Below are 27,400 nucleotides of genomic sequence, written 5' to 3'. Positions count from 1 at the left end.
GATGACAGGACTAGGCTTAAAAATAAGGGGTTGATCTAGAGAAATTAGAAGTTTGAAGTGGAGCCAGAGAACGGGGTTAAAAAGCAGTAGAATCTCTCCTAAAGCAGAAGAGTTGGCAGGTCTATCTGACCTGGATCACTCGCCAGACTCAGGACAGGAGCTGTAGATTTAATATGAGCCAACACTGAGTGGTCTGAGTTAAAACTGGAGTTTTCAGGATGGGCGTAGACAGACACCACTTCAACGTCAAAGATAGAAAAGACAAAAACAGACATGAACATTATGTCCCAGAGCAAAACCTGCTCAAAAACTGAATTCTTTAGCAAAATAAAAGATTTTTCTAAAACCTAACGCAAGAATTACTGTCCCTTGTAGAACTACATTTATGAAGGAGTAATTCAGTTACTAATTCAATTACTTTTTGGAGAAAGTAACAAGTAACTATAACTTATTACACTTTTAAAAAGTATTTGCTTGACACTGGTGGCTTCCCAGATACCCAGCTACGTGTGCACATGGCCTTTGTGTCTTTGCTTTAAAGAAAGGATGTAAGTAAAATGTTAAAAACAGAATTGGATAGTTTTGAAATCATTCAGTTCTACATGTAATTAGAATAATCCTCAAACAACATACTAAATGTAGAACCCTTTAAAGAAAAGGGAAGTACCATTCTCAGATGTTTTTAATGTACATTGAATGATCCCTCCCCTTTTTATACAGAAAACACATCTGTTGCTATAAAATGTGGCAGTTTGTTTGAATAATGATTTGAATTGGCTTTCTCAGATACCCGGAGTGGGCTGAAGAGATTGATGGCAAGTCCAGGTAGAGTTCTTGTTACGGATCCTACAAAGTTCACAACACTTTTTATTTTCGACTTTTGCCAATTGATCTGTTGGAATTTTCACCCAATTCTTTAGGCACAAGCATCGCTCCCGGTCAAAGTCATCCAGCCCTCGTCGGCACCGTGGCTCAGAGGGCAGGAGGACCAAACAGAGAAGTCGATCAAGATCACCTCAGCGCTCAAGGCGTCGCCGCAGGTCCTTCATAAATTCTAATATCTTAAGCACAGATTCCAGAAACATCTCACTCATCAGCTTTTTTTCAGTCATCTTTGGAGAAATGAAGACATGATGAGCAGCCTTGTGGATGCCACGTTTGCAACTTATAAGTTCTGCCTTTCTTTTCTAGATCTTCTTCCTGCTCTCGCTCCCGCTCCCGCTCCTTCTCCCCAAGGTATGACAGGCGGGTTTCCTCACGCTATCGATCACGCTCAAGGAGCCATGAGAGACGATCTCCATCAAGGAGGAGGGACAGGAGAGGGTCAACACCAAGGAGGAGGGACAGAAGAGGGTCGACACCAAAGAGAAGGGACAGGAGGGGGTCCACACCGAAGAGGAGAGACAGAAGGGGGTCGACACCAAAGAGGAGAGACAGGAGAGGGTCGACACCAAGGAGAAAGGACAGGAGAGGGTCAACACCTAGGAGAAAGGACAGGAGAGGGTCGACACCGAGGAGCAAACGTGAAAGGTTGACGTCTGCAGAGGATTCTTCTCCTGAACGAGAGAAACAAGAGAGAGGGAGCAGTGCTGCAAGACTGGCTAAGAAACTACTGGAAACACCAGGTTAAAGATAATAAACATTTAAAAATGGTTGAAATGCAGTTTTTCCTTACACCATGATGTTTTGAAACCAAAAGTTCTTTCTTTTTTACCCTCAAGGTTTACAATCGCTGTCTGGTCAGTCTGACCTGGAGGCTGTCGTGAAGACTCTGGCTCCTGCTTTGGTTGCAGAGTTAGCCAAGATAAAATCTTCCTCTGACAGAGGTAGAAAACGCTCCTCTTCTCCCTCTGCTGAAAGAAAAAGATCATCTTCCTCTGCCTCATCGTCCTCTGCAAAGGTGTCAACTACAAAATCCTCCAAAGCTTCCAGCTTGCAGACTGAGGACAATTTTTTACAAAGACTAACAAAGGGTGTGTGAACTCAAGACATATCTTTCACATATTTGGTCTAATTTGATTCTTTCCTTTTTCCCAGTCTGGAAAAGCATCACCTGCAACCATGGTGAAAATCCACGGAATCGAGAAATCTATGTCTCACCGTGAGGTGCTCTCCGCTGTGGAGGACTTTGGAAAAACCAAGTCTGTGGTTCTATTACGAGCCAAATCATTGGTAAGTTACTGCACATTCACAGCTCCACTTCTAGTCCATGCCAAAGTGAATAAAGGAGATTGTTTGTGTTTGGTCAAATGTAAGCAGTCGTGATCTTCGAGAAAGAAGAAGACGCAAAAAAAATGAAGGACTTAAAGAGCCTGAATGTGAATGGGATAAAACTCACAATTAGTCACAAGAAGGTAGTGGAGTTTTTTCTTTGTCTGTTGATTGAAGTTTCTTTCAATAACATTGTTGACCTTAAATGGCACATCTCCGTTTGATTTCAGGAGGATGTTTCCATGGAGCAAAAAACGCCTTCAAAAAAGTAAGACATATTTCACCTAGGTCTTGTTTCAAGACACTACAGATCAGAACATCAGAATGAACAACACCTTCGTTTCAATGATATTCAGTAAAATCAACGTTGAAATGTCAATGCTTTCTAACCATAACATCTCTTTATTTCTTCTTCCAAAATCTGTTGGCAAAATCTGACACATCCAGTGAGTCTGTATCTAAATCCAAAGATGGAAAGGTTGTTGCCTCTTCAACAGCCACGTCTAAAAGTGTGACCACTGTTACTGAAGAAAAAGTTGCAACTTTGGAGGCCAAAAACATCCCAGACCAGCAGAAAACAAAAACATCAAAAACAGGAATAAAGGGAGCAGAGGTAGAGGTAAAAACAGCCAAAACCACAGCTTCCAGGTCTGGGTCTGACAAAGTAGAGTCCAAACAAAAGCCGAAAACTGAGAAGTCCAAAGATGCTACTCAAGAATCTGCAGGTGAGTCGGACAAGAAGCCTGCAGGAACGGCTGCTGTGAAAGAAAATGTCAAAGGAACATCTGCAAAAGACAAAAGTGAGCCTCCTGAAGCAGTGGCACTGTCTAAAGAAGAAAAGCCTAAAACTGAGAAGTCCAAAACTGCTACTCAAGAATCTGCAGTTGAGCCGGACAAGAAGCCTTCAGGAGCAGCCGCTGTGAAAGAAAATGTCAAAGGAACATCTGCAAAAGACAAAAGTGAGCCTCCTAAGGCAGTGGCACTGTCCAGTGAAGAGAGGCTTAAAACTGAGAAGTCCAGAGATGCTGCTCAGGAATCTGCAGTTGAGTCAGACAAGAAGCCTGCAGGAACGGCTGCTGTGAAAGAAAATGTCAAAGGAGTGGCTACAAAAGACAAAAGTGAGCCTCCTGAAGCAGTGGCATTATCCAGTGAAGAGAGGCCTAAAACTGAGAAGTCGAAAGATGCTGCTCAGGAATCTGCAGTTGAGCCGGACAAGAAGCCTGCAGGAACCGTTGCTGTGAAAGAAAATGTCAAAGGAGTGGCTACAAAAGACAAAAGTGAGCCCCCTGAAGCAGTGGCACTATCCAGTGAAGAAAAGCCCAAAGACGAGGCAGTAGACTCTTCTGTTGTTGAAAAAGCAAAGGAAACCATCATTGGAACTCAGAATCAAGCAAATGCTGAAAAAGCTGTGGATGCAGGTGAACCAATGGAGCATGAGGAATCAGGAGCTAACGTTGAAAAGCCTGCAGAGGTGACAGTTTGCACTGCAGAAGTTTTACCAGAAACTTTAGCAGACAAGCCAGACAAGAGTCAACCACAAACCAGTTCTGCTGAGACCCGTTTGATAGAAGCCCCCATCAAAGCTTCAAAAGAGGTCCAGCAAAGCACTGTGCCCCTTTCAGAACCCAAGGCAATAGACCACGTGACCAGCACAAAAGCTGCAGCATTGAGCCGGAAGATACCGGGTACCCAGGTTGTAGTTACTCCACAAACTTATGGGGAGATGATGGAAAATGCCATTGATCCAATGGCAATAGGTAAAAACCAAAAAAGAAACCAGAGGGAGATTTTTTTTTCCTCAAAATATCTGCAATGTGATCATCCTGTAAGCCCATTTCTTCCATTCTAATACCATCTTTTTTTTTTTACAGGATTCTTCAAAGCAAGAACATACCTGAAACAAACAGTAGGTCCCCTGACTCATACCTGTCGTTTATATTAGCATCTGCAATATCCAGCCACTGTTCTTAAATGGTTGGGAGACTGCGCTCACTATTAAAATAAAAAAAATTGAAGATTTACAAATCATTGAACCCCTAAATTTAAGCAAAAATAAAAATGCTTGTGGTTGATTTCAATTCATTTCCATCAGTAAGTGCAAATCCAACCCTGCTACACACAGTGTACCCCAAGGATCAATGCTCGGTCCCCTCCTATTCTTTACTTTAATGGTGTTGATCAGGGCTTGACATTAACAGCTGCCAACCTGCTACCTGTAGGTGAATTTCAGCAGTATCGGGTAACATCGCTACTTTGGCAGGTTGAATTGAATTGAATTGTAATGTTCTGCATCAGCATCTGAAACACTAAACCAATTGCAATATGAGACTACAACTCTCAAGGGCACTGCCTGCACGCAGTGTTGGCTTTTTTGTTGGCCCATTTGTGAAGCCTACCCCTGAAGTCAATGCTGACAGGAGTTCAGACTCCATCTACAGCTTGGACAGCCTGACAGCTCCTGGTGTTCTGCACCTGACATTGTGGCTGTTTCCCAAAGCCCAGGTACCTTGCCTTGCCTTGGTCTGATGTGGGCGTGGGCAGGCATCCACATCATCAGATGCTGCCTATTTGCTGTTCCAATGTTCATGTCCTTTTGGAGGCATATGTCCTCCGTCTGGTTAGCATGTGGCTAATTGACCAAGGATACACTGGTGTATCCTTCGTAGCCTTGTCATGGCTATAAATACCCAACATGCAACGCGTGAATCTACGAAAAAGGAAAAAATGGAAGGAAAAGACGCACCAGAGAGAAACACTCCAGTGGAGGTGCGAGGTAAATTGCAATTCAAATGTAAGCAACAAAATACACCTCTGAAAATAACAACTTATACCATGTCCAACACTTAACTCTTTTGTGTGTCACTCACGTAACTATAATTACTGAGAAGCTGCACCTGCAGAGTGTCAATGATGTGGCAATAAAAAAGCAAAAAGCGTACAAAAGTGGCAAGCCATGACAATGTTTGTAGCCGCTTCAGCATATGGTCTACTCCCATGTTTGTATTTAACTTTCCAAGCACTGTCCACAGTGCAACACATGTTATGTGAGACAATGTAACTCCATTTACATAAAAATTTGTGACAGGAATCTGATGGTAAAAAATATGCCTTTGTTGGCCGTTCCATTAGCATCTCCTTTTGAGCAGAGGCAGGACACTTGTCTTGGATTGGAAGGAAGTGGCTTCAAAGGCACTGCCTTCAAAGGCAAGGCAAGGCAAGGCACCTGGGCTTTGGGAAACAGCCCGTGATTTAGAGAAATAAAAGTTCACTCACGTCTTCTTCTCTCTGGTTGTAAACAGATTTCAGGATTTGAGTCACAAACCACAGCCAGAACTCCTGTAACTTTTTAAAAGCGAGAATGTTTATCTGATGAAGCTCATTTAAGCTCACGCTGCACTGGTCAAACCAAGTGCAGGGCAGGGAGGGGAAGAGGAGCGCTTTTAGAAAAGAGAAAAGGAAACTTGTCTGTGGTCACAGATATGAGGTGCTGTAGGTAAAATATTTAAACCTCCTAATAAACAAATACCAACTTATCAAAGTTATATGTAAAAAGTTCACTCTGGAAATACTGTAAACAAACCATATCATTCTAAATAAATGTGACTTATAGTCCAGTGTGACTTATATCTGTTGTTTTCTGTATTACTATGACTTTGTCTTCAGAGACTGTGTATTTTCATATAAAAGTAGAACAACCTGATCAGAGCTGAACACCTGATAATGACCTGTGGAGTTAAACATTTATGTAGTCTTGATTTGAGTGTAAACAGGAGTCATTTACATCCATAAAGTTGCAAATCCGGTTCCAGTAATCTTAAGCATGTCATGGTTGGCTTTAATCATATTAAACATAATTATCTAACAACTAATTTTTGGCCAGTGAAAATGCTGAGTGGCTAGTAACTCTGGAAAACCATCAGCCATAGTGGCTGGTTAGCAAAAAGTTAATGTCAAGCCCTGCTGATTATGCCCGGCTCGTTGTTTCTACAAGAACCATCACTCCTGGTGTTCTTTCACCCTCATACACTGTCTGGCACTTTGTGTCTGTTGTCTTTGAATGTTTTGAAATGAGGATGGAGGGGGTTTGACCCTGTTTTTTTGGAGTTGCTGTCAGTAAAATTAACTCCTCCCTCTTTCTCTGTCTCTCCTGCTTTATTTTTCCAGTTTACGGAGAGTCGGAGACAGTTGCTCATTACACAGCTGCCAAAGTACGAGGATGTCTGCTACACAGAGGAGGACATTGCTGCACTCTTTTCAAAGTTTGGGTTTGAACTTACAGACGACAACATCTTTGCTTTCCCTCAAGCTTGCTTGGTAGGCACGATTTATTTTCCTGCCTCTCATTTTGATCCGAACAGTGTTTTGCCTCTTAAAGTATACTTTTAAACAAATGCATTAAAAAAGTCACCTTTTTCCTCATCCTGATGTTCTTAGGCCTTTGTCCTGATGCCAACAATGAAGAGTGTTCGTGATGCACTGAGCGTTTTTATCAATGAGTCCTTTACTTTTAAAGGAAGTGATGTCTTCATTGATGTTGTAAACACCAACCAACTGTTGACACCGGTAAGCTTTAACAGCCGAAAAGACAGTTATACTACAGAAACATACTTGCTGAATTGTGCCAGTGGTTCAACGTTTAAGATTATGTTTGCATTTGAACTCTTGCTCTTCTTCTCTTGTAGCTTGGGTTATATAAAAAAATGATGAGGCTGCTGGACCACGTAAGGAAATCAAATATTTCTCTTGTTGATTTGTACTCTATCAGCTTGGTTTCCCCCTGGTGGACATTTTGCTTTATGTGTTCACCTGTTCTTCTTCCTGCAGCCTGTGAAGGATGACGGAGACAGAATGGTTTTCATCAAGAACATTTTACCAGAGGAGATCAGGCAGCTCAGAGATGATTTAAAGTATTTTGGTCCTTTCAAGAACTTCATGCCTCTTCTCAACAAGGTACAAAGCCCTAAGTGGCTTAGTTAAAAACTAAATAACTCCTATCTGTTTTCTCTCTATTCTATGTGGTTTTCTTCTTGTGTGTTCCAGGTGTTTATAGAGTTCAAGAAAGTCCAAGACATCAAACGATTTGAGGGCTGGTACAAGTGTGTCTATCCAGGGCGACACAATAAGGTCCACAGGGCGCACTTATACCGAAGCAGCACTTCAAGTAAGTCTGGGACAAAGGAGTATTAACAATCATTTCTTATCTCAGAGCCCCTTTTACCCCACTTTCATATACCGAGAGTCATCTGTTTTTAATCCTCCAGATCTGGCAGCTCTGCAAGAGATGAAAATGACCAATCAGGACACTCAACCTGGAAGCAGTGCCATAGCTGCAGGGATGAAGGAACAGAAAAGGTGTGGTGTCACTCTTTGTGCTTCTGACGGCACCCCTCTGACCAGTGGAGAGACGATACAACAGCACCTTCACAAAGTCAAACTCTGTAAGAAAATGGCTTAAGTTGTCTGTATCGAATGTCTATAAGTGATTACAGTTTTACAACCTTTTTTTTTGTCTCTTTTAGCGTGCCTCTTTGAAAAACAGTACCTCTCACCAAAGGTAAGCTGTATTGAAACTCTGATGTAAGAAATAGCTCAATGATCACGTGAATTTGTCTCTCAGCTCCCGGTGTTCCAGTTTAAGGAGTGACCCTGTAAACTGGAGTCCTTCAGCTGAACGTGTCAGTGGAGATCCAGTTTTCAATAGCTTTTCAAACACAGAAGTAGTCCTGGGGAAGTCATCCAAGTTCAGTTTGATATGTGTGTCCCAATTCTACCTCTTAGCCCTTAGTTTTGTTTAGCATGTGTAGTGAAGTGGTGTCCCAATTCTCCGTAAGGTGAAGGTGAAGGTCTTCACAGTCCTTGAAACAAAGACAAACCAGGACCTCACTTAAAACCAAGGGTTTGACAAATTTCCCATGATATGAATATCTCTATCAGATATCCAATCCATTGCTACCCCACACTGATATTAGCCATGTTTTGAACTGTTGGTTGTATTTTGAAATTACTCGTTACAACGATCTAGCTAACTCTGCTATAGCTACAGCTTCAGCTAGTAATAGCTACACAGTTGTCAGAGCAGGATGACACATTCACAGCAAACAGACTTCACCACAAAGAACTGCATTTCATGAATAATTGGACAGCTAAGCTGCTTTCAGGAGCTGCATTAGCTACACAAGCAATGATAAGCTAATGTTACAGTTTTCAGAAGCTACATAATATAGCTTTTGAATACTGTAATGTTAGCTTTTCATGGTTTAACTGTCTCATTACTCATGTGATGCGGTGCATTGTGGTGGTGTCGGTTTACTGAATGTATCGACCTAATCTAACATCAGTTTATCATCAAAATATGTTTTGTTTGGAAGTGAATTAACAGTCAATCTGCCTAGAACAGCCAGTGAGCGTCTAGGGGAGATGACGTAATGGGGATCAAGTGGCGTCTTGTTTCTGAGACATGTTTTTTTCACCCCTTCACTTTGGCCCTTAAAGCACAGGACCAAGACGAAGGGGAAGGGGTAAGAATGAAAATCGAGTTTGGCCCCATTTTATGATGATCTATAATCAGTGGAGAAGGATGCATCCTGCTGAAAATCCTTAATTATAAGGATTGTTCTTCAGCCATACCACTGGTCAATCTCTGCTGTATTTATGCTTCGAATGGCAAAGTGATCCATCCTTTCATGCTTTTTGAAACAAGCTTATAGGGCTGCAACGACAAATCGATAAAATCTATAAAAATCGATGATTCAGAGTGTCAAAGATATGTTCAAAAATCAATGCACTGTGCTGTGCCATTAATTTATTTGTTTCTTTTCATTTCAATTTGTCTTCTTCCTTATTGTCAGATTATTTAGCGATTGTCAACTAGTGCATTGCCGCCACCTACTTGGCTGGAGTGTAGATTACCTGGGCTGTGGGGCTGCATGTGAAAAAAAATTCAAGAGTTTGGGAGGTTTTTCACGCTGAGTGTACGCACACAGCGTGTTAATTGACAAAATTGACTTTACATGGCATGGCATGTACTACTGCAATGATCCAGCACTTAAAAGGAAAATTATGAAAGTAACTACAGTTCTATGAATCCCAGATGACCGCCAGAGGCGGGGCTTCAAGCACTGAATATCACCGTCTGGCACACGCACAATCAAGTGGTGCATGACTAGATCAAAGGGCCTGAAACACACCAGTCCACCAACAAAAGAGGGCGTAGGCGTCAACACAGTAGCCATCCTGTCAACACTTCACCACAAATAACTAGGGGCAAGTGGGAGTACTGCTCCACGATCAGAATAACTAAATAAAAAACAGAAACCAGACTAAGGTTATGAGGTGTACTCTACCGCCCTATAGTAGCAGAATCAGTAGTTTGGGCGCGAGCACCTACTGAACAAAAAAACACCGGCAACAGCCACTGACAAAGTAAAGAGGCGTACACTACCGCCTTGTCAGCAACAGAAAACAGCAGCTGGGACACGAGCAATTACCAAACAAAAAACAACAGCTCAGCCATGGTTAAAGCAATTATACTGGGCGTGGGCACCACTACAACAAAAGAGAGCCGGGAGTCAGCGACTACTTAAACAAAAGAATTACTGGCATGAGTGTGAATACTGCAGCCAACAATCTTCACAGCCCAGGCTGATGAAGAGAACAAATGCCACAAACCAGCTTGTCACAGCCCCTTGAAGGGCGATCTACGGTTGCGGCTTCGACCAAAACGGTGCGAGGCTACCAGTGACAAACCAGTCCACGTACGTGCAAGCGAGAAGATGAGAAGGTACATATCGTCCCATGGCACTGGAACTTATGGATTCTGGGGCTCATTCGGGGGTCACATATGACTTTGTTGGTATACGTACTCGACCTTCATTAAACCAACTTTAGCATTAGCTGCTACAGATAGTAGTAGGGCAGAATGGGTGTACTGTTTGACCTGCAAGTAAAAAGATTGAGGACACATTTTTATTTATGTACCTTTTTGGCCCACTTAGTTCTTAATCCGATGATGTAACAATGTATTTTATGTTATTTTGCCCAAACTGTTGATTCTTTAAGTGACAATACATTCATATCACTTTTATACTTTATAAATGTAGCATCTGGTCTGATGAATTATGTTCAAATATAATGTTTCTCAGTATATATCTTCAAGCAAAAAGTAGTCATTAGCTAAAATAGCAATATGTTATGATTATAACATACATGTTTGATTTTGCAAATTTAACTATTATGTGTTCTCATCCTTTTTTTACCTGATTCATTGATTAATCATAAATATAACCGTCAGAGTAAATGATTACTGAAATAATCGTTAGTTGCAGCCCTACAAGCTTGTCTTCTTTCAAATGTCAAATCCATCTGCGGTGAAATAAGGTTGATCAAATCAGGCACAGGCTAAATATCCTTCATTCAAACAGGCTATGACCTAACAGTGACCTTTTGTCTTACTGCCCTCTGCTGGTCTGGCTGGGTGTTGCAGTTCCTTTTATTTTTGCTTCATATGTCACTGGCCTGATTCACCAAATCTAACAGGGTTTTCAGCCCGTGGTGAAAGCACAGACAACTGACCACAGGAAAAATTTAGTTCCCCCAGCACCTTTTAGTTAAAAAAAACCCTTTGGCAAAAACAAAGATCTTTTGGTATTTATGACATAATTCTTAAAATTTATAAAGCTTCAAGTGAGGTTGCTCCAGCAAGTTAGTAGAGACCTTCTGTCTCCAACCATGAATTTCTCTTTATTATCTCTGTGTTTACAGTTTTTGACAAATGGCAGCAGGCTGCTGCTCATCACCAATCTGCCCACATACAACGACAGCTACACGGAGGCCGATGTTGCCGACTTGCTGATTCCCTTTGGGTTTGAATACCATTTCCAGAACATCTACGTCGTACCCCAGTCACGCATGGTCAGCACCCGGTCATGAATCATTCATTTTTCCAACTTCTGTAAATACAAACTGTGACACCTTCCTCTGTTTTCCTTCCCAGGCATTCATCACTATGAACACAGCCGCAGATGTGCAAAAATTGATGAAAACCTGCCAAGTGAATCCTCTCATTTTAAGGAATTGTAAGCTGTGTTTTGATGTCGTGCTCAACTTCTTCGAATTGGCACCAGTAAGCAAGTTTCCTCCCCTGAAGATGCTCAGCGGTCATTGAGTGTGGTTTTTAATGCCTCCTCTTCTCTGTCTCCTTAGTTTGAGCTTTATAAATTCCTGATGAGCTTCACGTGTTCTGTAAGTAAAACACAAAGAACACATTCATCTCAATAAATATTAAAGCACTGTTGGAGGATGGTTCAAATGTCCAATTTCTGTCCACTCATCAGAGGGAGAGCTATGACGGAGCAAGAATCATCTTCATCAGGAACATTTCCTTGCGTGATATAAAGGAGCTCAGGGAGACTTTGAAGAAGATTGGTTCAGTGAGGAACTTTCTGCCTCTCCTAAACAAGGTAAACACACACACACACACGTACAAGTGCATGGACGATTTTCTCAAACAGATTTGACAGTAGGTCTAAACACTCCTCTGTGTGTGTTTTAGGTCTTCATAGAGTTCGATTCATTCCGAGATGCTGATCGACTTGGAGTTTGGTACAGCCTTCTGAGACAGCCACCCGGTCACTTTGTCCACAGACTCAAAGTACCAACAAGTGGCTGTAAATCACTGCGTAAGTTATTACTCAGTGTTTTAAACCTCATCAATTCTTCCACCACTCGTTTGGGGTCTGGGATGTGGGGGCAGCAGTATCATCAGCAAACACCAGTGGCCTCCATCCCCAAGCACTTCCACCCGTTCCTCTGGAGGGATACCGAGGCATTCCCAGGCCAGCCAAGAAATATAGGGCCAATCCCAGTTGTCACTCTTACCCCTTTCTCTTCTTCTTACCACTTCATCTTTCCCTTCCTCTAGGTCCTCTGTTTTAAGGGCCAAGAGAGTGGGGTAAAAAAATTCTCTTAGAAACAAGTCGCCACTCGATCCCTGCTAAATCATCACACCTTGACGCTTGCTGGCTGGCAGAGAGACTGTTTATTCACTTCCAAAGCAAACACACTGATGATAAATTGATGACACATTCACAGCAAACAAGCATCACCATGATGCACAAACTGGGTTTCCGTTATTCGGTAATTACCGGACTTTGACTGGTAAAATCTGCCGAAGTCCGACATATTTCAAGTCCACCGGTCAAAATGTTCGGTAAAAAATATTCTCTCTTATCTTTTATGGATAGGCCTGGTCTATGTGGAACAAAACTTTTCTTTTTTTTTTCAGGCGGTACTAAACTTGTAGCACGGGTTTCATTTACTCTGACAAAGTGCGCAGAACAACAGCAATACAGCGGGAGACACATGTCAAAACAAGCGAAACTTAAAGACTTTTTACTAAACAAAATAGTTCAGAGGAGAAAGATGGTGGTGAGGCTGAAATCCAGGAGGCTGCAGCAAATGATGTCTTGCCTCCTGCCGAGAAGAAAGGAAAAGTCGGTCGTTTCGGATATATATATTATTTATTATATTTCGGAGTATACCCCCCCCAGCCTCGCGGAAGCTGTGGGGGTATACTTTGCAGCATTTAAGCTCAATAAATTCAGATAATATTTGACCGGGAAATCAAACGCTTGTCCGATAAATTGAAAAACTGCCGATCACGTTGTGCGGAGCCATTTTTTTTATAGCGGAAACCCTGTGCACCACATTGAACAAGTAACAGGACAGCTAAATCATGAAACGCTAAAGATAAGCTAACGTTACAGTATTCAGACGCTTTATTATGTAGCTTCTGAATACTGTAATGTTAGCTTTTCATACCCTATGTAGCTGATGCAGCTCCTGAATGCTGTTATCTGACTGATCATGAGACGCAGCCCACCACAGTGAAGTCTGTCAGCTTCAAACCTGTCTCCCTAGTCATCGGTGTGGCTATTATTAGCTGTAGATGTCACTATATCAGCGTTAGCTAGGTTGTTATAACTTAAGTTTTCAAATTTAAATAAACAATTTGAAACATGGCTGATCTTAATGTGAAGTAGCAACGGATTGGATACCCGATAAAAATGTCCATTTCATGGGAAATGGATCTTATGATCTTATGATGAATTGGGACACCCCTTTACTAAATGTGCATGCACAAAACCATGGTCCAAAGGGTAGAATTGGGATTGGCCCATAATCTCTCCATTCTGTCCTGGGTCCGTCTCCTGGATTCCTGGATGTTTGAGCTCTGAACCCCTTTCTCTGAGCCTAGACACCCTGTGGAGAAAGCTCATTTCAGCTGCTTGTATTTGCTATCTTGTTCTTTCGGTTTCTACCCACAGCTTGTGGCCCTAGGTGAGGGTTGGAATGTGGACTGACCAGTAAATTGAGCCTTGCCTTCTTGCTCAGCTCTCTTTACCACAACAGACCTGTATAGCGCCTGAATCACTGCCGATGCCACCCAGTCTATATGTCAATCTCTCTCTGCATTTCCCCTCACTCCTGAATAAGACCCCGAGTTGGACTAGTTCCCATAATTTCATACTCTACAATAAAGAAACACTTTGCACATTGAAGTTGATGTGTTGCAACTCTAGGACATATTACATCTTCTCTTGACAGTATCATCATTCGGTCACTCCGAAACATTTAAAGTGACTGTTTCTGTCTCGAGCAGCGCCAAGACTCCCTGAGCTCGCTTTGCCGCACAGCAGCGACCTCATTAAAGGAGTGATCACCCCGTCTCCTGACTGCAACATTCCACAGGGAACCACTTCACCATTTTGGCTCACAATGAGACACAGTCCTTACGTGTTCCCAACTTCGTCTCCTTGGTTCATCATTCCAGGTTAGAACGAGTAATTTTCCCTTTTCACACCGTCATGTTGGATTGAAGTTTGTGAACGTAATCCAAGAAAATGACTCAAACTGTTTTTTTTTTCTTTAACTTTAAAGAGTACCGGACTATCAACAACAAACATGCCATTGAGGTGAGCAAAGTCAAGCTATCGACTGATTAAATAAGGATCTCATTTGTATTCTGTTTCAAACAAGTAAACAGGTTTTAAGAGCATGAAAAGAACATGTGGATTTAACTTTGCCTATTTAATGATTTATTTCCCAGAGTGCCAAGTATTCCAAGTCCCCCACAATCATGTTGACCGGTTTGCCAGAAGGAAAATACAAACATGAGGATGTGGCGAGACTGGTCTGGCCATACTTCCGTGAAAAGGATCGCAACCTTAACTCGCTGTACTACAGAGTGACGGTTTTACCCCTGCAGAGGAGGGTAAGGAATGGATAACAGTAGACTGTCGTATATTTATAGAGCTGTATATAGATTTCCTAACTTTTCCTCTTTCCTCTTCTTTCACCTCCTCTCACCTCAAGGCCTTTGTGTTTTTCCCCGACTGGGAAACATGCAGCCACTTTCTGCAAGAATACAATACATTGCAAATACAATACAAACCGCTTTTGCTCAAAGGCCTTGAAATCAGGTTTTATTTGGTCAAGGAGGAGATTCATTATACATCAAGTGAGGTAAGTAAAACAACTCAACACACTTTCTGCACAGTTTGGATGGAAATGTGTTTTATGGGACATCTGCAGACTCCTCTGTTTGTGATGCATTTGCAGGAAACTCTGTACAAAAGCCTGACAAAGTGGAGCAACTCTGTGAGTCATGAATCTATTCCTTTCATGTGAGAACTGTTTTTGAATTACTAATCCTTGACTCAAACAATTTTTCCTCTTAGGGAGCTCCTCATGCTGACCCTCTTGAGGAGCGGCTGCTGTGTGTGGAGATCTCTGAGGCCTCAGTGGATGACATCTGTTTGGCTGTTGAAGAGGCTGCATCGGTCGCGCAAGTTGTCAACTTCCTGCCACTTGCCAACAGGGTAAACTCACATCACAGTGTCCAAACTTTTGAGAAGTGTGTATGGGTTTGATTTTCACCTCCTTCTCTTGTCTTTTTCTCAGATATGCATTGAGATGGCTGAACCAAGTAGCGTAACCAAAGTGTTGGAGACCCTAAACACTGGCACAAAAATGCTTTCACGGTATGTAAAGATCAGGTGTTGGTTTGTCTCGTTTTGACCTTGATCACTGAATCAATTCATTCTCCATCTTTTAATCCTCATCACCCAAACTGATCTGATCGGCTTTGCATTTTTGTTTCCAGGGGCAAAGTTCTGAGTTTTGAGACGTGAGTATAACACAGGCTTCCATTATTGTCCTTCTTTATGCCTCTTTCGTAGCTTTATTACACAAGCTATTCTGCATTCTCTACTGTGTCTGTCATTGAAGGCCAATCTCTCTACTGTTAACTTCAGGGTGAAGGGCCTGAAACAGCGTCTACAAGAGTCTAACGAGATGTCTGTGAGATTTCAGCTGTTTAACGCCAGTATTGAGACCAAACTCCCAGCTTTTGAAAGTCTCCCTGCTGGAAATGTGTCACAACCTGCTCTGCAAACCAGCCCCCCTGATGGATCCACCATTTCTGAGCCCACCGCTGCAGAACCGAGTTCTTCCTACACAAGACCCGTGGACTCTACGTTTGGTTCCACTTCAGAAAAAAGTGTTGAGAGAACACCGGTGGAAGAGGAGACTCCAGCATCTTCAGCTGCTTTTCCAGCTGGCAGTGAACGTGCGGTCCCCACTTCTTCCAGCCCTGAATCTGAAGAAGAGATTGACCCAGAAATTTTACGGGCGCTCACTGCAGTAGTCCGCCAGCACAGACTCGACCTCGCCAGCAAGTCCAAAAGCATGGAAGACGAGGTCAGGCCTGGCTTAAAATCTCTCTTTTTATTTGCAACAAGGAGGCTTTGGATGATTTCAGTATCTTTGTAAGTTCAATCACACTGCCCGGCCAAAAAGTCACCACCTGGATAACCAAGCGAAAAGGTACAAGCCTCCCACTGGAGAATTACTGCATGGACGATTATCTTTGAAGTTATTGAACCCCAACTGATGCAATAAGTTGCTTCTCATTTCTGTCAGGAAATGAGAATCCTGTGGTCGTAGAAAAGATTTTAGTCTCTTTGATACAGGTCAGATCATTGGCATGCATCAAGCAGAGAAAACTTCTTAGGAGATTGCAGAAACTACTAAAATTGAGTGAAGAACTGTTCAAAGCATTATTAAAAACTGGAGGTCAAATGTGGCTGGAAAAAAAATTCCTGAATGATAGTGATGGACGATTACTTAAACATTTGTTGAAATCCAATCAAAGAAAAACAACAGTAGAACTCAGGGCTATGTTAAATAATGAAAGAAAGAGCATTTCCACACACGCACACAGTGTGAAGGAAACTCAAGGGATTGAGACTGAACAGCTGTGTAGCCTTAAGAAAAGAGAAAAAAGGCTTCAATCTGCTAGGGAGCATAAAGATTAGACTCTGGAGCAATGGAAGAAGGTCATGTGGTCTGATGAGTCCAGACTGACCCTGTTCCAGAGTGATGGGCCATCAGGGTAAGAAGAGAGGCAGATGAAGTGATCACCCATCATGCCTAGTGCCTACTGTCCAAGCCTGTGGGGGCAGTTGACGTGTCTTTCCTAGAGTGAGGTTCACTCCTGGTCTCCTTGATCTGACTGCGTTATAAATTTGTGGGCCACTTCCCTAATACTGGCATGAATAAGAGACGGAGTTCAATGAAGAAGAGGAGATCCAATGGCAGCTTCAGTCCAACATCTTTATTTGAAGTTGACACAACGATGGCACACAGACAAAAAACCCTCCTCTCCTCTCTCTTAAACCTGATGTCCTTGCCCCCTTTATACTGCTGGAGCGTCCCTGAATGCATGCAACTAACCATTTATGGTAAACAGACTCTGTGTCTGTAGCTTGTTTTTCTGTAACATGTAGTTGCTGGGCAGGCCTTGGTCAAGACACCTTGGTCAAAACAGCTGTGGGCACTAAATCTTTCAATCCTGGTGAAATGAAGAGTCATCTCAAGTACACGGCTAGGCTAAACTTGTCAAAGGGTCAAAGGTTAGCTCCTGCAGGCCCCTGGACCTCTGCAGGCTGCTCTACAGCTCACTCTAAATGAATCCACTCAGAATGAATCCTCAACACAGTCTATGATCTGGGTTTGCTGCAGTTGGTCAGGTCTAGGTTTAGCAACAGTCTGTGCTCAAAGAATGAGGTCAGCTGACTACCCGAGTATACTGAATGACCAGGTTATTCCATCAATGGATTGACAGCCATATTCCTAGATGACAATGCCAGGATTAATCGGGATCAAATTGTGAGAGAGTGGTTCAGGGAGCATGAGACATCATTTTCATTCATTTTCTTTGTGCAGCAGTTAGGCTCTACCATCACCAATGAAGATCTTGGTGAAAAATTAACGTGACACTAAATGGAAATAAATCTTGTGACATTGCTGAAGCGTATTGAAACAATGCCACAGCGTATGCGTGCCGTAATCAAAGCTTAAGGCAGTCCAATGAAATAGAGTGTGTGACCTTTTTTTTGGTGGTGGCATTTTTTTGGCCTGGCAGTGTATAAGTACTGTGTCTAAAAACACCAAAACTTACAACAAATGTGTGTTTATTTATTTGTAAAGCCATGTCTGATTGTTTCATGAACTGATCTTTTCTAATTCATTTAGAGTCAGGATGATCTCAGAGAAGACACTTCCTCACGAAGACATTTATTTGATGATCCGACCTTGAACTTGGAGGACTTTGTCACCGTTGATGAAGTCGGTGATGACGCTGATGACCCAGACCCTGAGCCCCATTGCTCCTCCCCCAAACATTCTCCCAAAGAGATGAAAGAGAAGCAAAGCTCAGGGGGTCGAAGGATCTCAACAAGGTCCTCAACACACTCCAAGAGCTCGTCCTCTTCCTCATCCTCTGCTTCCAAGTCAAATAAAGGCTCCAACTCTGTTTCTGCTTCACCTAAGAAGTCTAAAGACTCTTCTGATCACAATAAGCCTTCATCTTCTTCCAGTTCAAGTAAAGCCTCCTCTTCTTCTCCAGTGTCAGCAGAGACTCTTTTGTCTCCTGATAAGAAATCACAGCAGAGTCGTACAAAATCACCCATCAAGGCATCAAATACTACGTCGTCCCGTAGGACACGCTCATCCGCTGCTGCACAAGAGAAGGAAGAATCAACAGCAGCTGTTGAGAAGCTTGAAGAGGAAACAAAAGACAAAGAGAGTGCAGGGACAAAGTCTGCCCACAAGGTGTCAGCAGAGGGCACGGCTGCAAAATCTGTCGAGTCAGAGACTAAAATGGAAACATCAGGCGAGATGAAGAGGAAGACAGAGGAAGGTGAAAATGATGTTGAGCAAATGGAGGAACCAAAGCATGATGAGGACCAAGAGAACAGCTCTAAAAGACAGTTATCTGCATCTGAAGGATCCCAGGCTGTGCAAGAGACAGACGGTGCTCTCTCAGGCCAAGAAGTCACAGTTCAAGAGCAGCAGCCTTCTGGGGAAGATGAAGGTCCAGGAGGGGGGAAATCTGCTCAGGGAGATGGAGAAGACACAAAACTGAAAGAGGTAGAAGAAACCAGAGACAAAATCTTTTCAGGGGAATCTTCTGGAGTCTCAAAAGATGCAGAAAATCTTCAAAACCAAATCCACACCAATGATTCACAAGGCTCTGAAAGGGGTGTTTCCGAACAACCAGCCTTTGAGGAATTGGGTTCAGATGATAATCAAACGGCAGCAGAAGATGAAACTCCGGGAGAAAAAACATTTAAAGAAGATGAAGACTCTTATCAGATAATTGACTCAGTGGAAGAACCTCTAACAAGTACCGAGACAGAGTCACAGACCGACAAGACAAAGAAAGATGTTCGATCTTCACGAAGGAGCGGCCACACCAGTAGAATATCCAAAAGTGAAGAGAAGGAGAAATCACCCAAGAAACAAGACAAGATTAGTGAGACCCGGGTGAAAAGAGATGCTTCTGTAGACAAGGTCTCAGAGGAGCCTGTGTTTGAGGTTGTTGATTCTGTTGAAGACAGTTCGACCCAGGAAGACAGTGCTGCAGAACGGAGTAGCAAAAGAAGAAGTACGCGAGGAAAGAAGGAGGATCAAATCCCTGAAACATCCACGAAACTTGATGAGGATGAAGAGGCAACCTTTCAGATTTTAGACTCTGTGGAAGACGATGAACCGATCGTCACAAGAGGAAGAAGGGAAAGAAGTAAGGTCAGTGCTTCAGTGGAGAAATCTAAAAAAGAGGACACACCGACAAGAAGGGGGCAGACTCCTGTGAGAGAGTCACGAAGCAGGGAGAAGACACCCAAGAAAGAGAAGGAGAGCTCACCGACTAAGAAGAGTGTTGTTGGAGAGCCAAATGAGGACGTTACTAACTTTGAAATTCTGGACTCAGTGGAGGACGAGGTTGTAAAAGATGATCCGCCTGCTCCAAGAGTCAGAGGAAAGAGGGGAAGACCCAAAAAGCAGGATAAGACCACTAAAAAAGACACCGCAACATCCAAGAAGACCACTCGAAGTGCTACCAAAAAAGAAGACGATGAAGAGAAAACATATCAGGTTGTTGATTCAGTGGAAGACGAGTCGGTCGAGGATCAGCCGTCTTTGGACCCAACTGGGACTGAAAGAAACACAGACAAAGGAGAACAGAGTGAAACATCACATGAAACATCAACAAGAAATGAGGAAGAGGAAAATGAACATGTGTACCAGATCGTAGATTCTCTGGAAGAAGTTCAGGAGGAGCCGACGGCCACAGTGTTGGGGTCAGAAACATCTCAGACTAAAGATGAGACTGCCGAGACAGAAAGTCCCCTTCAGAGGGTCGATGATTTAAAGGAGGCTGACAATAATCTGTGTGTTACAGAAGTGAGGGATTTAATGATTACTAAACAAGACGAAGCATCACCAGCCAAACCCCAGAGTGATATCGTCATACTCGAAAAAGAGATCCCATTGAAACTGCAGGAGAAAGAAGAGACACAAAGCCCTCTGGTGAACCTGGAAGAAGTCAGTGACGAAGAGGAGGATTACCCCGACGACACAGCAGAGGAGGAAGCACTGCGGAAGCGTCAAGCTGCTGCAAAAGAGAAGCAGCTCACCAAAGTACAGGACCCAGAGAGGAGCAGCGAGAGGGAGCAGAGGCGCCATAGCAACAGAAGAGGGAGAGGTGGGAAAGGGAGGAGTGGAGAGAAGAAGGATGAGAGTGTCATTGACACCCAGGAGCTGGTGACTCTTGATGAAGTGGGGGCGGATGACGCCGTGGAGGGAGAAGCAGGAGACCATCAAGATTGGGAGGGGAAAATCAAGGATCTTGTCACCTTGGATGAGTTTGTGGAGGAGACGGAAAGACAGGCTGAACAAAATGTAGAGGAACAACATCCCAACATCTCAAACCAAAAGGTAACCTTCCAGATTTATACACAGGCAGGTTCTCAGAGTTTGACGTTAAAAGAGCCTGGGTCTGGTTTTATCCCCTGCACGCTCATGACAACAACCCTTGTGTTTGTTTGTAGATTTCTGAGACTTCAGATGAAGCTGGGAACGATGAGAAAAAAACAGAGGCTGAGAAAACCTCAAGACCTGCAAAGCGTAAACACGATGATGACACAGGTGTGTTTTTCTGTGTGGTGAACTTCTCGAGATGTCCATACACAGTGGCCCTCATTTACCAAACGTGTGTACGGCTGGAAATGGGTGTATGCTCATTTCCATGCACAGGTCGGCATTTATCTATCTGAACGTGGGCGTCTGGTACGCTCAAATCCCACGCCAGGTCTGAGTTTGTGTACGCAAGTTTCATGTTAGTGGGTAGCGGGATGCAGCGAGGGAAATCTGTCTGTGGAGGAGAATTATTAGAGAGCACTGAACATTTTCAGACAGAAAAACTGATGTTCTTGGATTAATGTTTAGATCGTTGAATTAGATATGACACCAAGAATGTCTCTAACATTTCACTCTTCTTCTGCCAATCTGTAAAATACTTCGCTATGAAAGAACAGCAGTGCAAGCTGTCAGCTGATTTCTCCGTGACAAAACATGCTTCCTTTATCAGTTTACCTTAAAAAATAGAAAGGCTGTAATCAGTTTTTAATACACTCCCATGTCAGTGACAAAGTCTCTACAGAGAACATTCAGAGGACGCTGGATCAAACTTTAGCCTGGATTTTTTAAGGAAGCTGTATTGATTACAGGATTTACTGAGAAGATGATTATTTCACTCCTCACAGTTTCACATAAACATGAACTGTGTGTGAAAATGTGACTATTCCATTACTAAAGACGTTCACTAACACAGTATCACTAACAACCAACAGTCTGGTCTCCTGGCACAAATAATCATAAAACTCTGGACTACCGTGCGTAACTGCGCACAATCAACACTTCTTGTCCACCAAAATAAAAAAGGCGTTGTCGATCTACAGCGCAGAGAGGTCTCTTTTTTTCCTGTAATGCGCCCTTTCATGAAAATTCCATGGGTTCGACCGGCTGAACCTTGAATATTTAGGGACGTGTAGGCCTGTCACGATACATTTTCCAAAACATTATAGCAGATAAATGATATTATTGTCAATATTATTTTGATTTTTTTTTCCATTTTCTCATTGATATAATTATGATAAATGGGATAATAAAGTGAGTACACCATATCAAAAGCAAGAAACTTTAATTTCTTAAGAGTATTAAACTGTAATTAAAAGGTCAGGATCTTTGAAATAAAATAAATTAAACAAAAAATATAAATTTAACAAACAAGAAAGAGAAAAAAATACAATGAAAATGAAATGGACTCTCTTTTAGAAAAAAATACATGTCAATGAAAATAATTAATACTAATCAAAAGCAATAAAACATAGACCCTGTCTCTAAAGAAAAAACAAAACTCAAAAAACAAAAAAACAAAAACAACAATAAAAACTATAGCCTAAATAAAAGGGAGTTTATACAGTTCCTGAATTGTTTGTAACATGTACTTTTTCCCAGTCAATCCGTTCTGTCTGTCAAACATTTTGAACATTTCTGGCTTTCAACCGTATTGAAGGGCTGCATTTCTTTGGCAATTTAGCTGTCTTTGAGCGCCCACCATTTGGTGCTTTTAATCTATTTACTTTGCAGACCAAAAGCCTCAGTAAGAGCGGATTGTCAAAGAACAAGGCTCCGCTGCACCTCCCCTTCTTCTTCTTCGTCGCCACTATTTTCAAACAAATGCGACATATCAGCTCTTTGGTGTTCATGAGCTCACACTTTGTTCATTCTGATAAAAAAACAAAATATTCCCACACTGGGACTGTGGCAGGCGGCTTAAGAACCGTATCTTTGGTGCCATCACTCATATTAGCGTGTGTTTCCTCCTTACCCCTCAGGACGCTCGCTTGTGTGTACGCGCGAGCAGCCCTGTCTTTACCCCAAAGATCGCATTTTTGACAGATGCTCACTCCGCTATAAATCTGCTATAGAACCTATGCACCCCGATGTTAGGAAAGATAGACGTAGTGAGCCATCTTCTCATTCAGCCTCTTTGGTGGAAAGAGAGGAGGAAAACAAACATGCATGCACGTGTCAGTTTATCAAGGCTGGCAAACTTACCGAGGACGTTTTTATTTATCGTTCGGTTGATTGATTTATTGATTATCGTGACAGGCCTAGGGACGCGTAATTTAAATTACTATTGTTTTCAGCTGCCACATTTATCAACACCTAATCAGGCATACCCGATTGGCCCTGGTACACATTTCATAAATCACACATGAACATTGCCATAAGCTCATTTTTACACCCAGATCTGCGCCAATTCACATGCAAGATTGATAAATGAGGGCCACTGAGTCTTCCCATTAAACATGTTATTTTCAAAATAATAAAGATGTAGCAAGTTGTTTTTCTGTAACGGATGGGATATGTTTTTTTGTTTTCCCCATTTCAGAGGAGAGTATGAACTTTGTGACCGTTGACGAGGTGGGAGAGGAGGAAGAAAAGGAAGTGGTCAAACCCAGGAGAAGAGGCCGACCAAAGAAAACCAGATACACTTCTGGTAACACACATTCACTGCCACGTTTCACACAATCATACCATCAAGCATTTCTAATACCTGACCGTGAACAGTAGCCTCAATTTAAACCACAATGTTAAGCTTCAAGAAAAACAGTTTCAGCTCTGTTTACTCTTTCATTGTTTTTCAACACAGTGAGAAAATCCACAAGAGGGAAAAATGTGGGTTCACAAGAAGAAAAAGAGGAGGATGAACTGCCTCCATCTTCATTTGAGGCCTCATCACCCCCGGACAAAGAGCCCGATGAACTATCGCAAGAGAGCAAACAGGTGGTCAAGAAATCAGAGGGAGTGGACTTAGGAAACAAACCTGAGGCTAACACAGCTTCTGCTGAGCTGGAGAAAAGCAAAGAGGAAGAAAGGAGAAAGGTGGACATTAAAGGTACAGGGCCCTAAAAGCATGGAATCATCTTTTGTTGATGCAAAGGTACAATTTAACTTCAAGGTTCTTTTCTTTAGCTTTGAGTAAACTGAGGAGGGAGCTTGATGGACCCAGGACCAAACGATCTCGCTCTCAGTCTCCGTCTGTCCCTTCTGACTTCATACTGCCGGAATACAAACCCAACAACCCTCTCGGTGAATCTCTAAGATTTTTCAGAAAACAACTTAAAAAGCAAATGTTCCATCCTGTTAAGCTTTAACGTCCACTCTTCCCCTTAGGCCAAGAGTTTGTGGTCCCCAAAACAGGTTTCTACTGTAACCTCTGCTGCGTTTTCTACCACAACGAGAGCACAGCTAAAGAGCTCCACTGCAGCAGCCAGAAACACTACGACAACTTGAAGGTAAACAGAAACACATACGAGCAATTCAGTTTACTCAAGGACAGTCTCTGCTTAATATTGTGTTTTTTTATACTTTTTCAGAAACATTACCAGAAGCATCAACAGAAATCAGCACGAGATGCGTCCCAAAGCTTGGCAGGCTGTGTTTCTGATTAATTCAGAGACACAACCGGGTCTGCCTCACTTTCAGCAGATTACTTCTACAGTTTTGGTGCCTTGCTTTGCCTAAAGTTGCACTCTTCAATCAGTTTTTCATGATGTTATCCCCATTGTTGTGACACTTTAGGGTTTTTAAGGCACAGTATGACTATTTTTCTGTCAGCCATGTCTTCTTTTCAGTATTAACTCACAAACGAATGGGGACAATGTGCCTCTGGATCAGAGAGACATATTGAGTCCCACCCATACATTTTCTGGGGCAGATGGCAGAACAAGGTATGACAGAGTTGTTGGAAAACATGGTGTTGCCTTCTGTGCTTCGTTCTGTTTGGGTCAGTTTGTGGTGGCATTTGGAGAGATGAACCATCTTCTTCTGTTATTTTGAAAAAACCTATTACGATTTAAATGTGAAACTCTTAGCTTCCTGTCTTCGAGTGTGACCTATGAAAATGTTTGGATTTTAGGTAAAACTTTGTGTTGTACTATAGAAATGTTTGCATAAAATATGATAAATTACTTAATTTCAAAATGATATATGTACCTTTAAATAAAATCTGCAAAGGGGTCCAATTAGATGATTTCTGTTCTAGTTTGTTTGTATTGTTTCCACAAACATCTATTATAAACTTACTGTGTTACTCTGATGTGTTGGTGTTTTATTAAAGTCTGGAAAGATTGAATTAGTTCTCAAACAATCTGAAAGTGTCTTCCAACAGTTAACGTCTTAATCTGAAGGGGTGATGTCTCCATAATTTTACACGCAGGGTAAAACTTCATCCTACGGACAATACAAGGAGTTTTAGAAAAAGTAAACTGAGTGGAAGAAGATGTAAAAGTAAATTAAAACCTAGAAATAATGAAAAAGGACCTAAAACTATGTTTTTTTTTAATGTTTCTTACTCATTAATCGTGGAGTTTATGAGTGATACGAGGTTTACAAAAAAGTGAAAAATGTGCTTTTTTTTGCTTCATAATCTATTTGTTTGCAAAGTATATACCTGGAATGTACTAAATGTATTAATTGGCAAGCTGGAGCTCTAATGAATTCTGAAATATTTTAGTAAAAAAAATGGTGCATTATTTTGTCAACTGTGTTACAGACAACAGTTGTGACTATTTTTTAACATGAATCCATATTACACCGAATTGAGAGTTATTCAACGTATCTATGTCAGACCACGCTCCCTAGAAATGTCCCTCATCTTTTCTATCACAGTTTAGACAAAATTTAAAGAATTATGGCTGAAAAATCCCAGTAACACAGCTGACAGGACAAGAAGAGAGAAACCCGTCTCTACAACACAACATTCATGACACTAACACAGTCCACATTTCCTCCATGTTTTGTCCCTTGTGCTAACTGCAGACCTTGAACATGGCACCACCTGACCTCCATCAGCTCATATTTCTGCTCCTTTTCTTCACAGTTTGGTCTTTATGACATCTATAGTAAGAAGAGCAGAAAATGTTGGTAACACAGTTGATGAACAGTTAATGCGCCCCATGTACAGACAATCATTCTGATGAAATATTGATGAGGAGGAGCTGAAACATGACACACTTTCTTCAAGGTTCACACCAAAAAGGATGGGACCTCAGCTGATTTGGGTCATGTGACTTTGGAGCAAACCATTGCTGATTTATGTTTTTTTTTTTCAATGGGTAACGCAGTTGACAGATTTCTCAGACACACACAATTTGTGTACTCATTATTTTATCTAAAATAATTATTTATTTTAGATAATGCTTTAATGATCATTTTGAACAAATAATGTTGAAAATAATTTCCACAAACATGTCATCTACAATTGATTTTGAAGAGCAAGCTTGACATGTGAGAAATCAGACAGCATGACACATTTATGGTTTGTAAATTCCTACACATGATTAGCATTTTTTGCTAAATACATGATGGAACATGTTTACTTTCTGTATTAAATGAAAGTGAATTATCAACCAAATGACCCACTGTAAAATTTGCCATTGCTTGAAAGTAAAATTGAAAAGTATAACTTGAAATGTACCCCTCGTTACAGAATCACTTTTATGTTAATCATCCATTAGCTTCTTGGTCCATGGCGTTGAAGGATCAGACCAGGTTTATCAAGCTGAGGCGAATCGAATAGGTTTAATCTTATCTATAATCGGATAAGTTTTTTTATGATCTATGAATTCGTTTTAAGCACAGAGGTAGAGAACCTAAATCCAGTCATATGTGGGGCTAGGAGTAAAGTATTGAGTCGGTGCACAGGAAGTCACAAAGTTATTTTAAGAAGCAAGAATAGAAACTGTAACCCAGCAGAAGATAAGAGCAAGCTGCAGGTGCAGAGCCAGCTTCCGCCGTAGGGAGGGGAAACTTGTTGAGGAGAAGACGTCAAGATTTTGCTTCAGTTTTTTTCTGTCTTCATCCACCTCGACAGCCATCACCTTCTCAATCATAATTTTGGTTTTGGATGGAACAGTCATCTAAAAGCCCATCGTCAAATGTTCAATTTTCCGTCACCTCTCGCTCCTCTGCCCCGGGGAGTGTTGGTGCTGGCCCCACTCATCTGCCGCTCTTCTACGCTAGATTGGTGAGATGGTTCTTAAATTCTTTTGAGTTTTGAAAAGACTTTCAATCTCGATTTTTTTGGACAGGACTCTGTCCTTTTTTGATCATGTTAAAAAAAAAAATAATAGAAAAAAAAAAAAAAAAAAAATATATATATATATATATATATATATATATATATATATATATATATATATATATATATATATATATATATATATATATTAGGTTTAATTTGATTTTTGCCACTGTAACATAAACATTCATAAGCACAGTGAAGTGAAAACGTTGAGTTTATGCTGTTTCTGCATTAACACCAAACAGTAAAAAATGAAAATAATAAAAAAAGGGACCAAAATGGTGTAAGCTGAAGCCTTCGACTATTCCCCCTACCGTTTTCAAACCCATCTTTTCCTCACTTTCTTTTAAATTCATATGGAACAAGATAAACGACCCATTGTCAATCCAACACTTCAGACACGTTATCATTTCACGCCCAATTTCCGTACTTGGCAGGACAGAACACAAACAAGTAAAAGTGCGCGAAACTGTTTAACTCACTTTCCTTTAATAGAACACCGAAATTTCGTATTTGAACCGAAAGATAAATTCGTATTAGTGTAAATTTGTAAAAGTGTGGACACGTCCAACACCTCACCTGATACCCGAGCTCTTATTTTGAAAACCGGTACCAGCTCAGGAAGTCGTGTAT

General features: G+C 41.7%; 1 protein-coding gene across 1 annotated transcript in view; it reads left to right on the top strand.

Annotated features, from left to right (window-relative positions):
* LOC141784449 (uncharacterized) overlaps positions 1–24,960 on the top strand; it is a 34,898-nt gene extending 9,938 nt beyond the window's left edge. Inside the window, exons 5-41 of the mRNA XM_074662289.1 lie at positions 787–825; positions 921–1,040; positions 1,192–1,625; positions 1,722–1,900; positions 2,038–2,173; positions 2,257–2,354; positions 2,442–2,479; positions 2,659–3,968; positions 4,083–4,117; positions 6,376–6,525; positions 6,646–6,774; positions 6,894–6,932; positions 7,036–7,161; positions 7,252–7,372; positions 7,473–7,649; positions 7,731–7,765; positions 10,972–11,121; positions 11,204–11,332; positions 11,413–11,451; positions 11,544–11,669; positions 11,762–11,888; positions 13,871–14,041; positions 14,149–14,183; positions 14,318–14,482; positions 14,584–14,733; positions 14,830–14,868; positions 14,949–15,089; positions 15,172–15,251; positions 15,374–15,397; positions 15,525–15,969; positions 17,806–20,550; positions 20,664–20,760; positions 23,072–23,179; positions 23,333–23,578; positions 23,656–23,772; positions 23,857–23,978; positions 24,060–24,960. Of these exons, the coding sequence (XP_074518390.1) occupies positions 787–825; positions 921–1,040; positions 1,192–1,625; positions 1,722–1,900; positions 2,038–2,173; positions 2,257–2,354; positions 2,442–2,479; positions 2,659–3,968; positions 4,083–4,117; positions 6,376–6,525; positions 6,646–6,774; positions 6,894–6,932; positions 7,036–7,161; positions 7,252–7,372; positions 7,473–7,649; positions 7,731–7,765; positions 10,972–11,121; positions 11,204–11,332; positions 11,413–11,451; positions 11,544–11,669; positions 11,762–11,888; positions 13,871–14,041; positions 14,149–14,183; positions 14,318–14,482; positions 14,584–14,733; positions 14,830–14,868; positions 14,949–15,089; positions 15,172–15,251; positions 15,374–15,397; positions 15,525–15,969; positions 17,806–20,550; positions 20,664–20,760; positions 23,072–23,179; positions 23,333–23,578; positions 23,656–23,772; positions 23,857–23,978; positions 24,060–24,134 (8,497 nt within the window). The 3' untranslated portion in view covers positions 24,135–24,960. The remainder of the gene's footprint in view (positions 1–786; positions 826–920; positions 1,041–1,191; positions 1,626–1,721; positions 1,901–2,037; positions 2,174–2,256; positions 2,355–2,441; positions 2,480–2,658; positions 3,969–4,082; positions 4,118–6,375; positions 6,526–6,645; positions 6,775–6,893; positions 6,933–7,035; positions 7,162–7,251; positions 7,373–7,472; positions 7,650–7,730; positions 7,766–10,971; positions 11,122–11,203; positions 11,333–11,412; positions 11,452–11,543; positions 11,670–11,761; positions 11,889–13,870; positions 14,042–14,148; positions 14,184–14,317; positions 14,483–14,583; positions 14,734–14,829; positions 14,869–14,948; positions 15,090–15,171; positions 15,252–15,373; positions 15,398–15,524; positions 15,970–17,805; positions 20,551–20,663; positions 20,761–23,071; positions 23,180–23,332; positions 23,579–23,655; positions 23,773–23,856; positions 23,979–24,059) is intronic.
* Positions 24,961–27,400: the final 2,440 nt, after the last annotated feature.

The sequence above is a fragment of the Halichoeres trimaculatus genome, unplaced genomic scaffold, assembly GCF_033239565.1.
Source record: "Halichoeres trimaculatus isolate MK-OKI-2021-1 unplaced genomic scaffold, fHalTri1.1 fHalTri1_scaffold_22, whole genome shotgun sequence".
NCBI lineage: Eukaryota > Metazoa > Chordata > Actinopteri > Labriformes > Labridae > Halichoeres > Halichoeres trimaculatus.
Note: the sequence above shows the minus strand (reverse complement) of the source record. Positions and strands in the feature narration are given on the sequence as shown.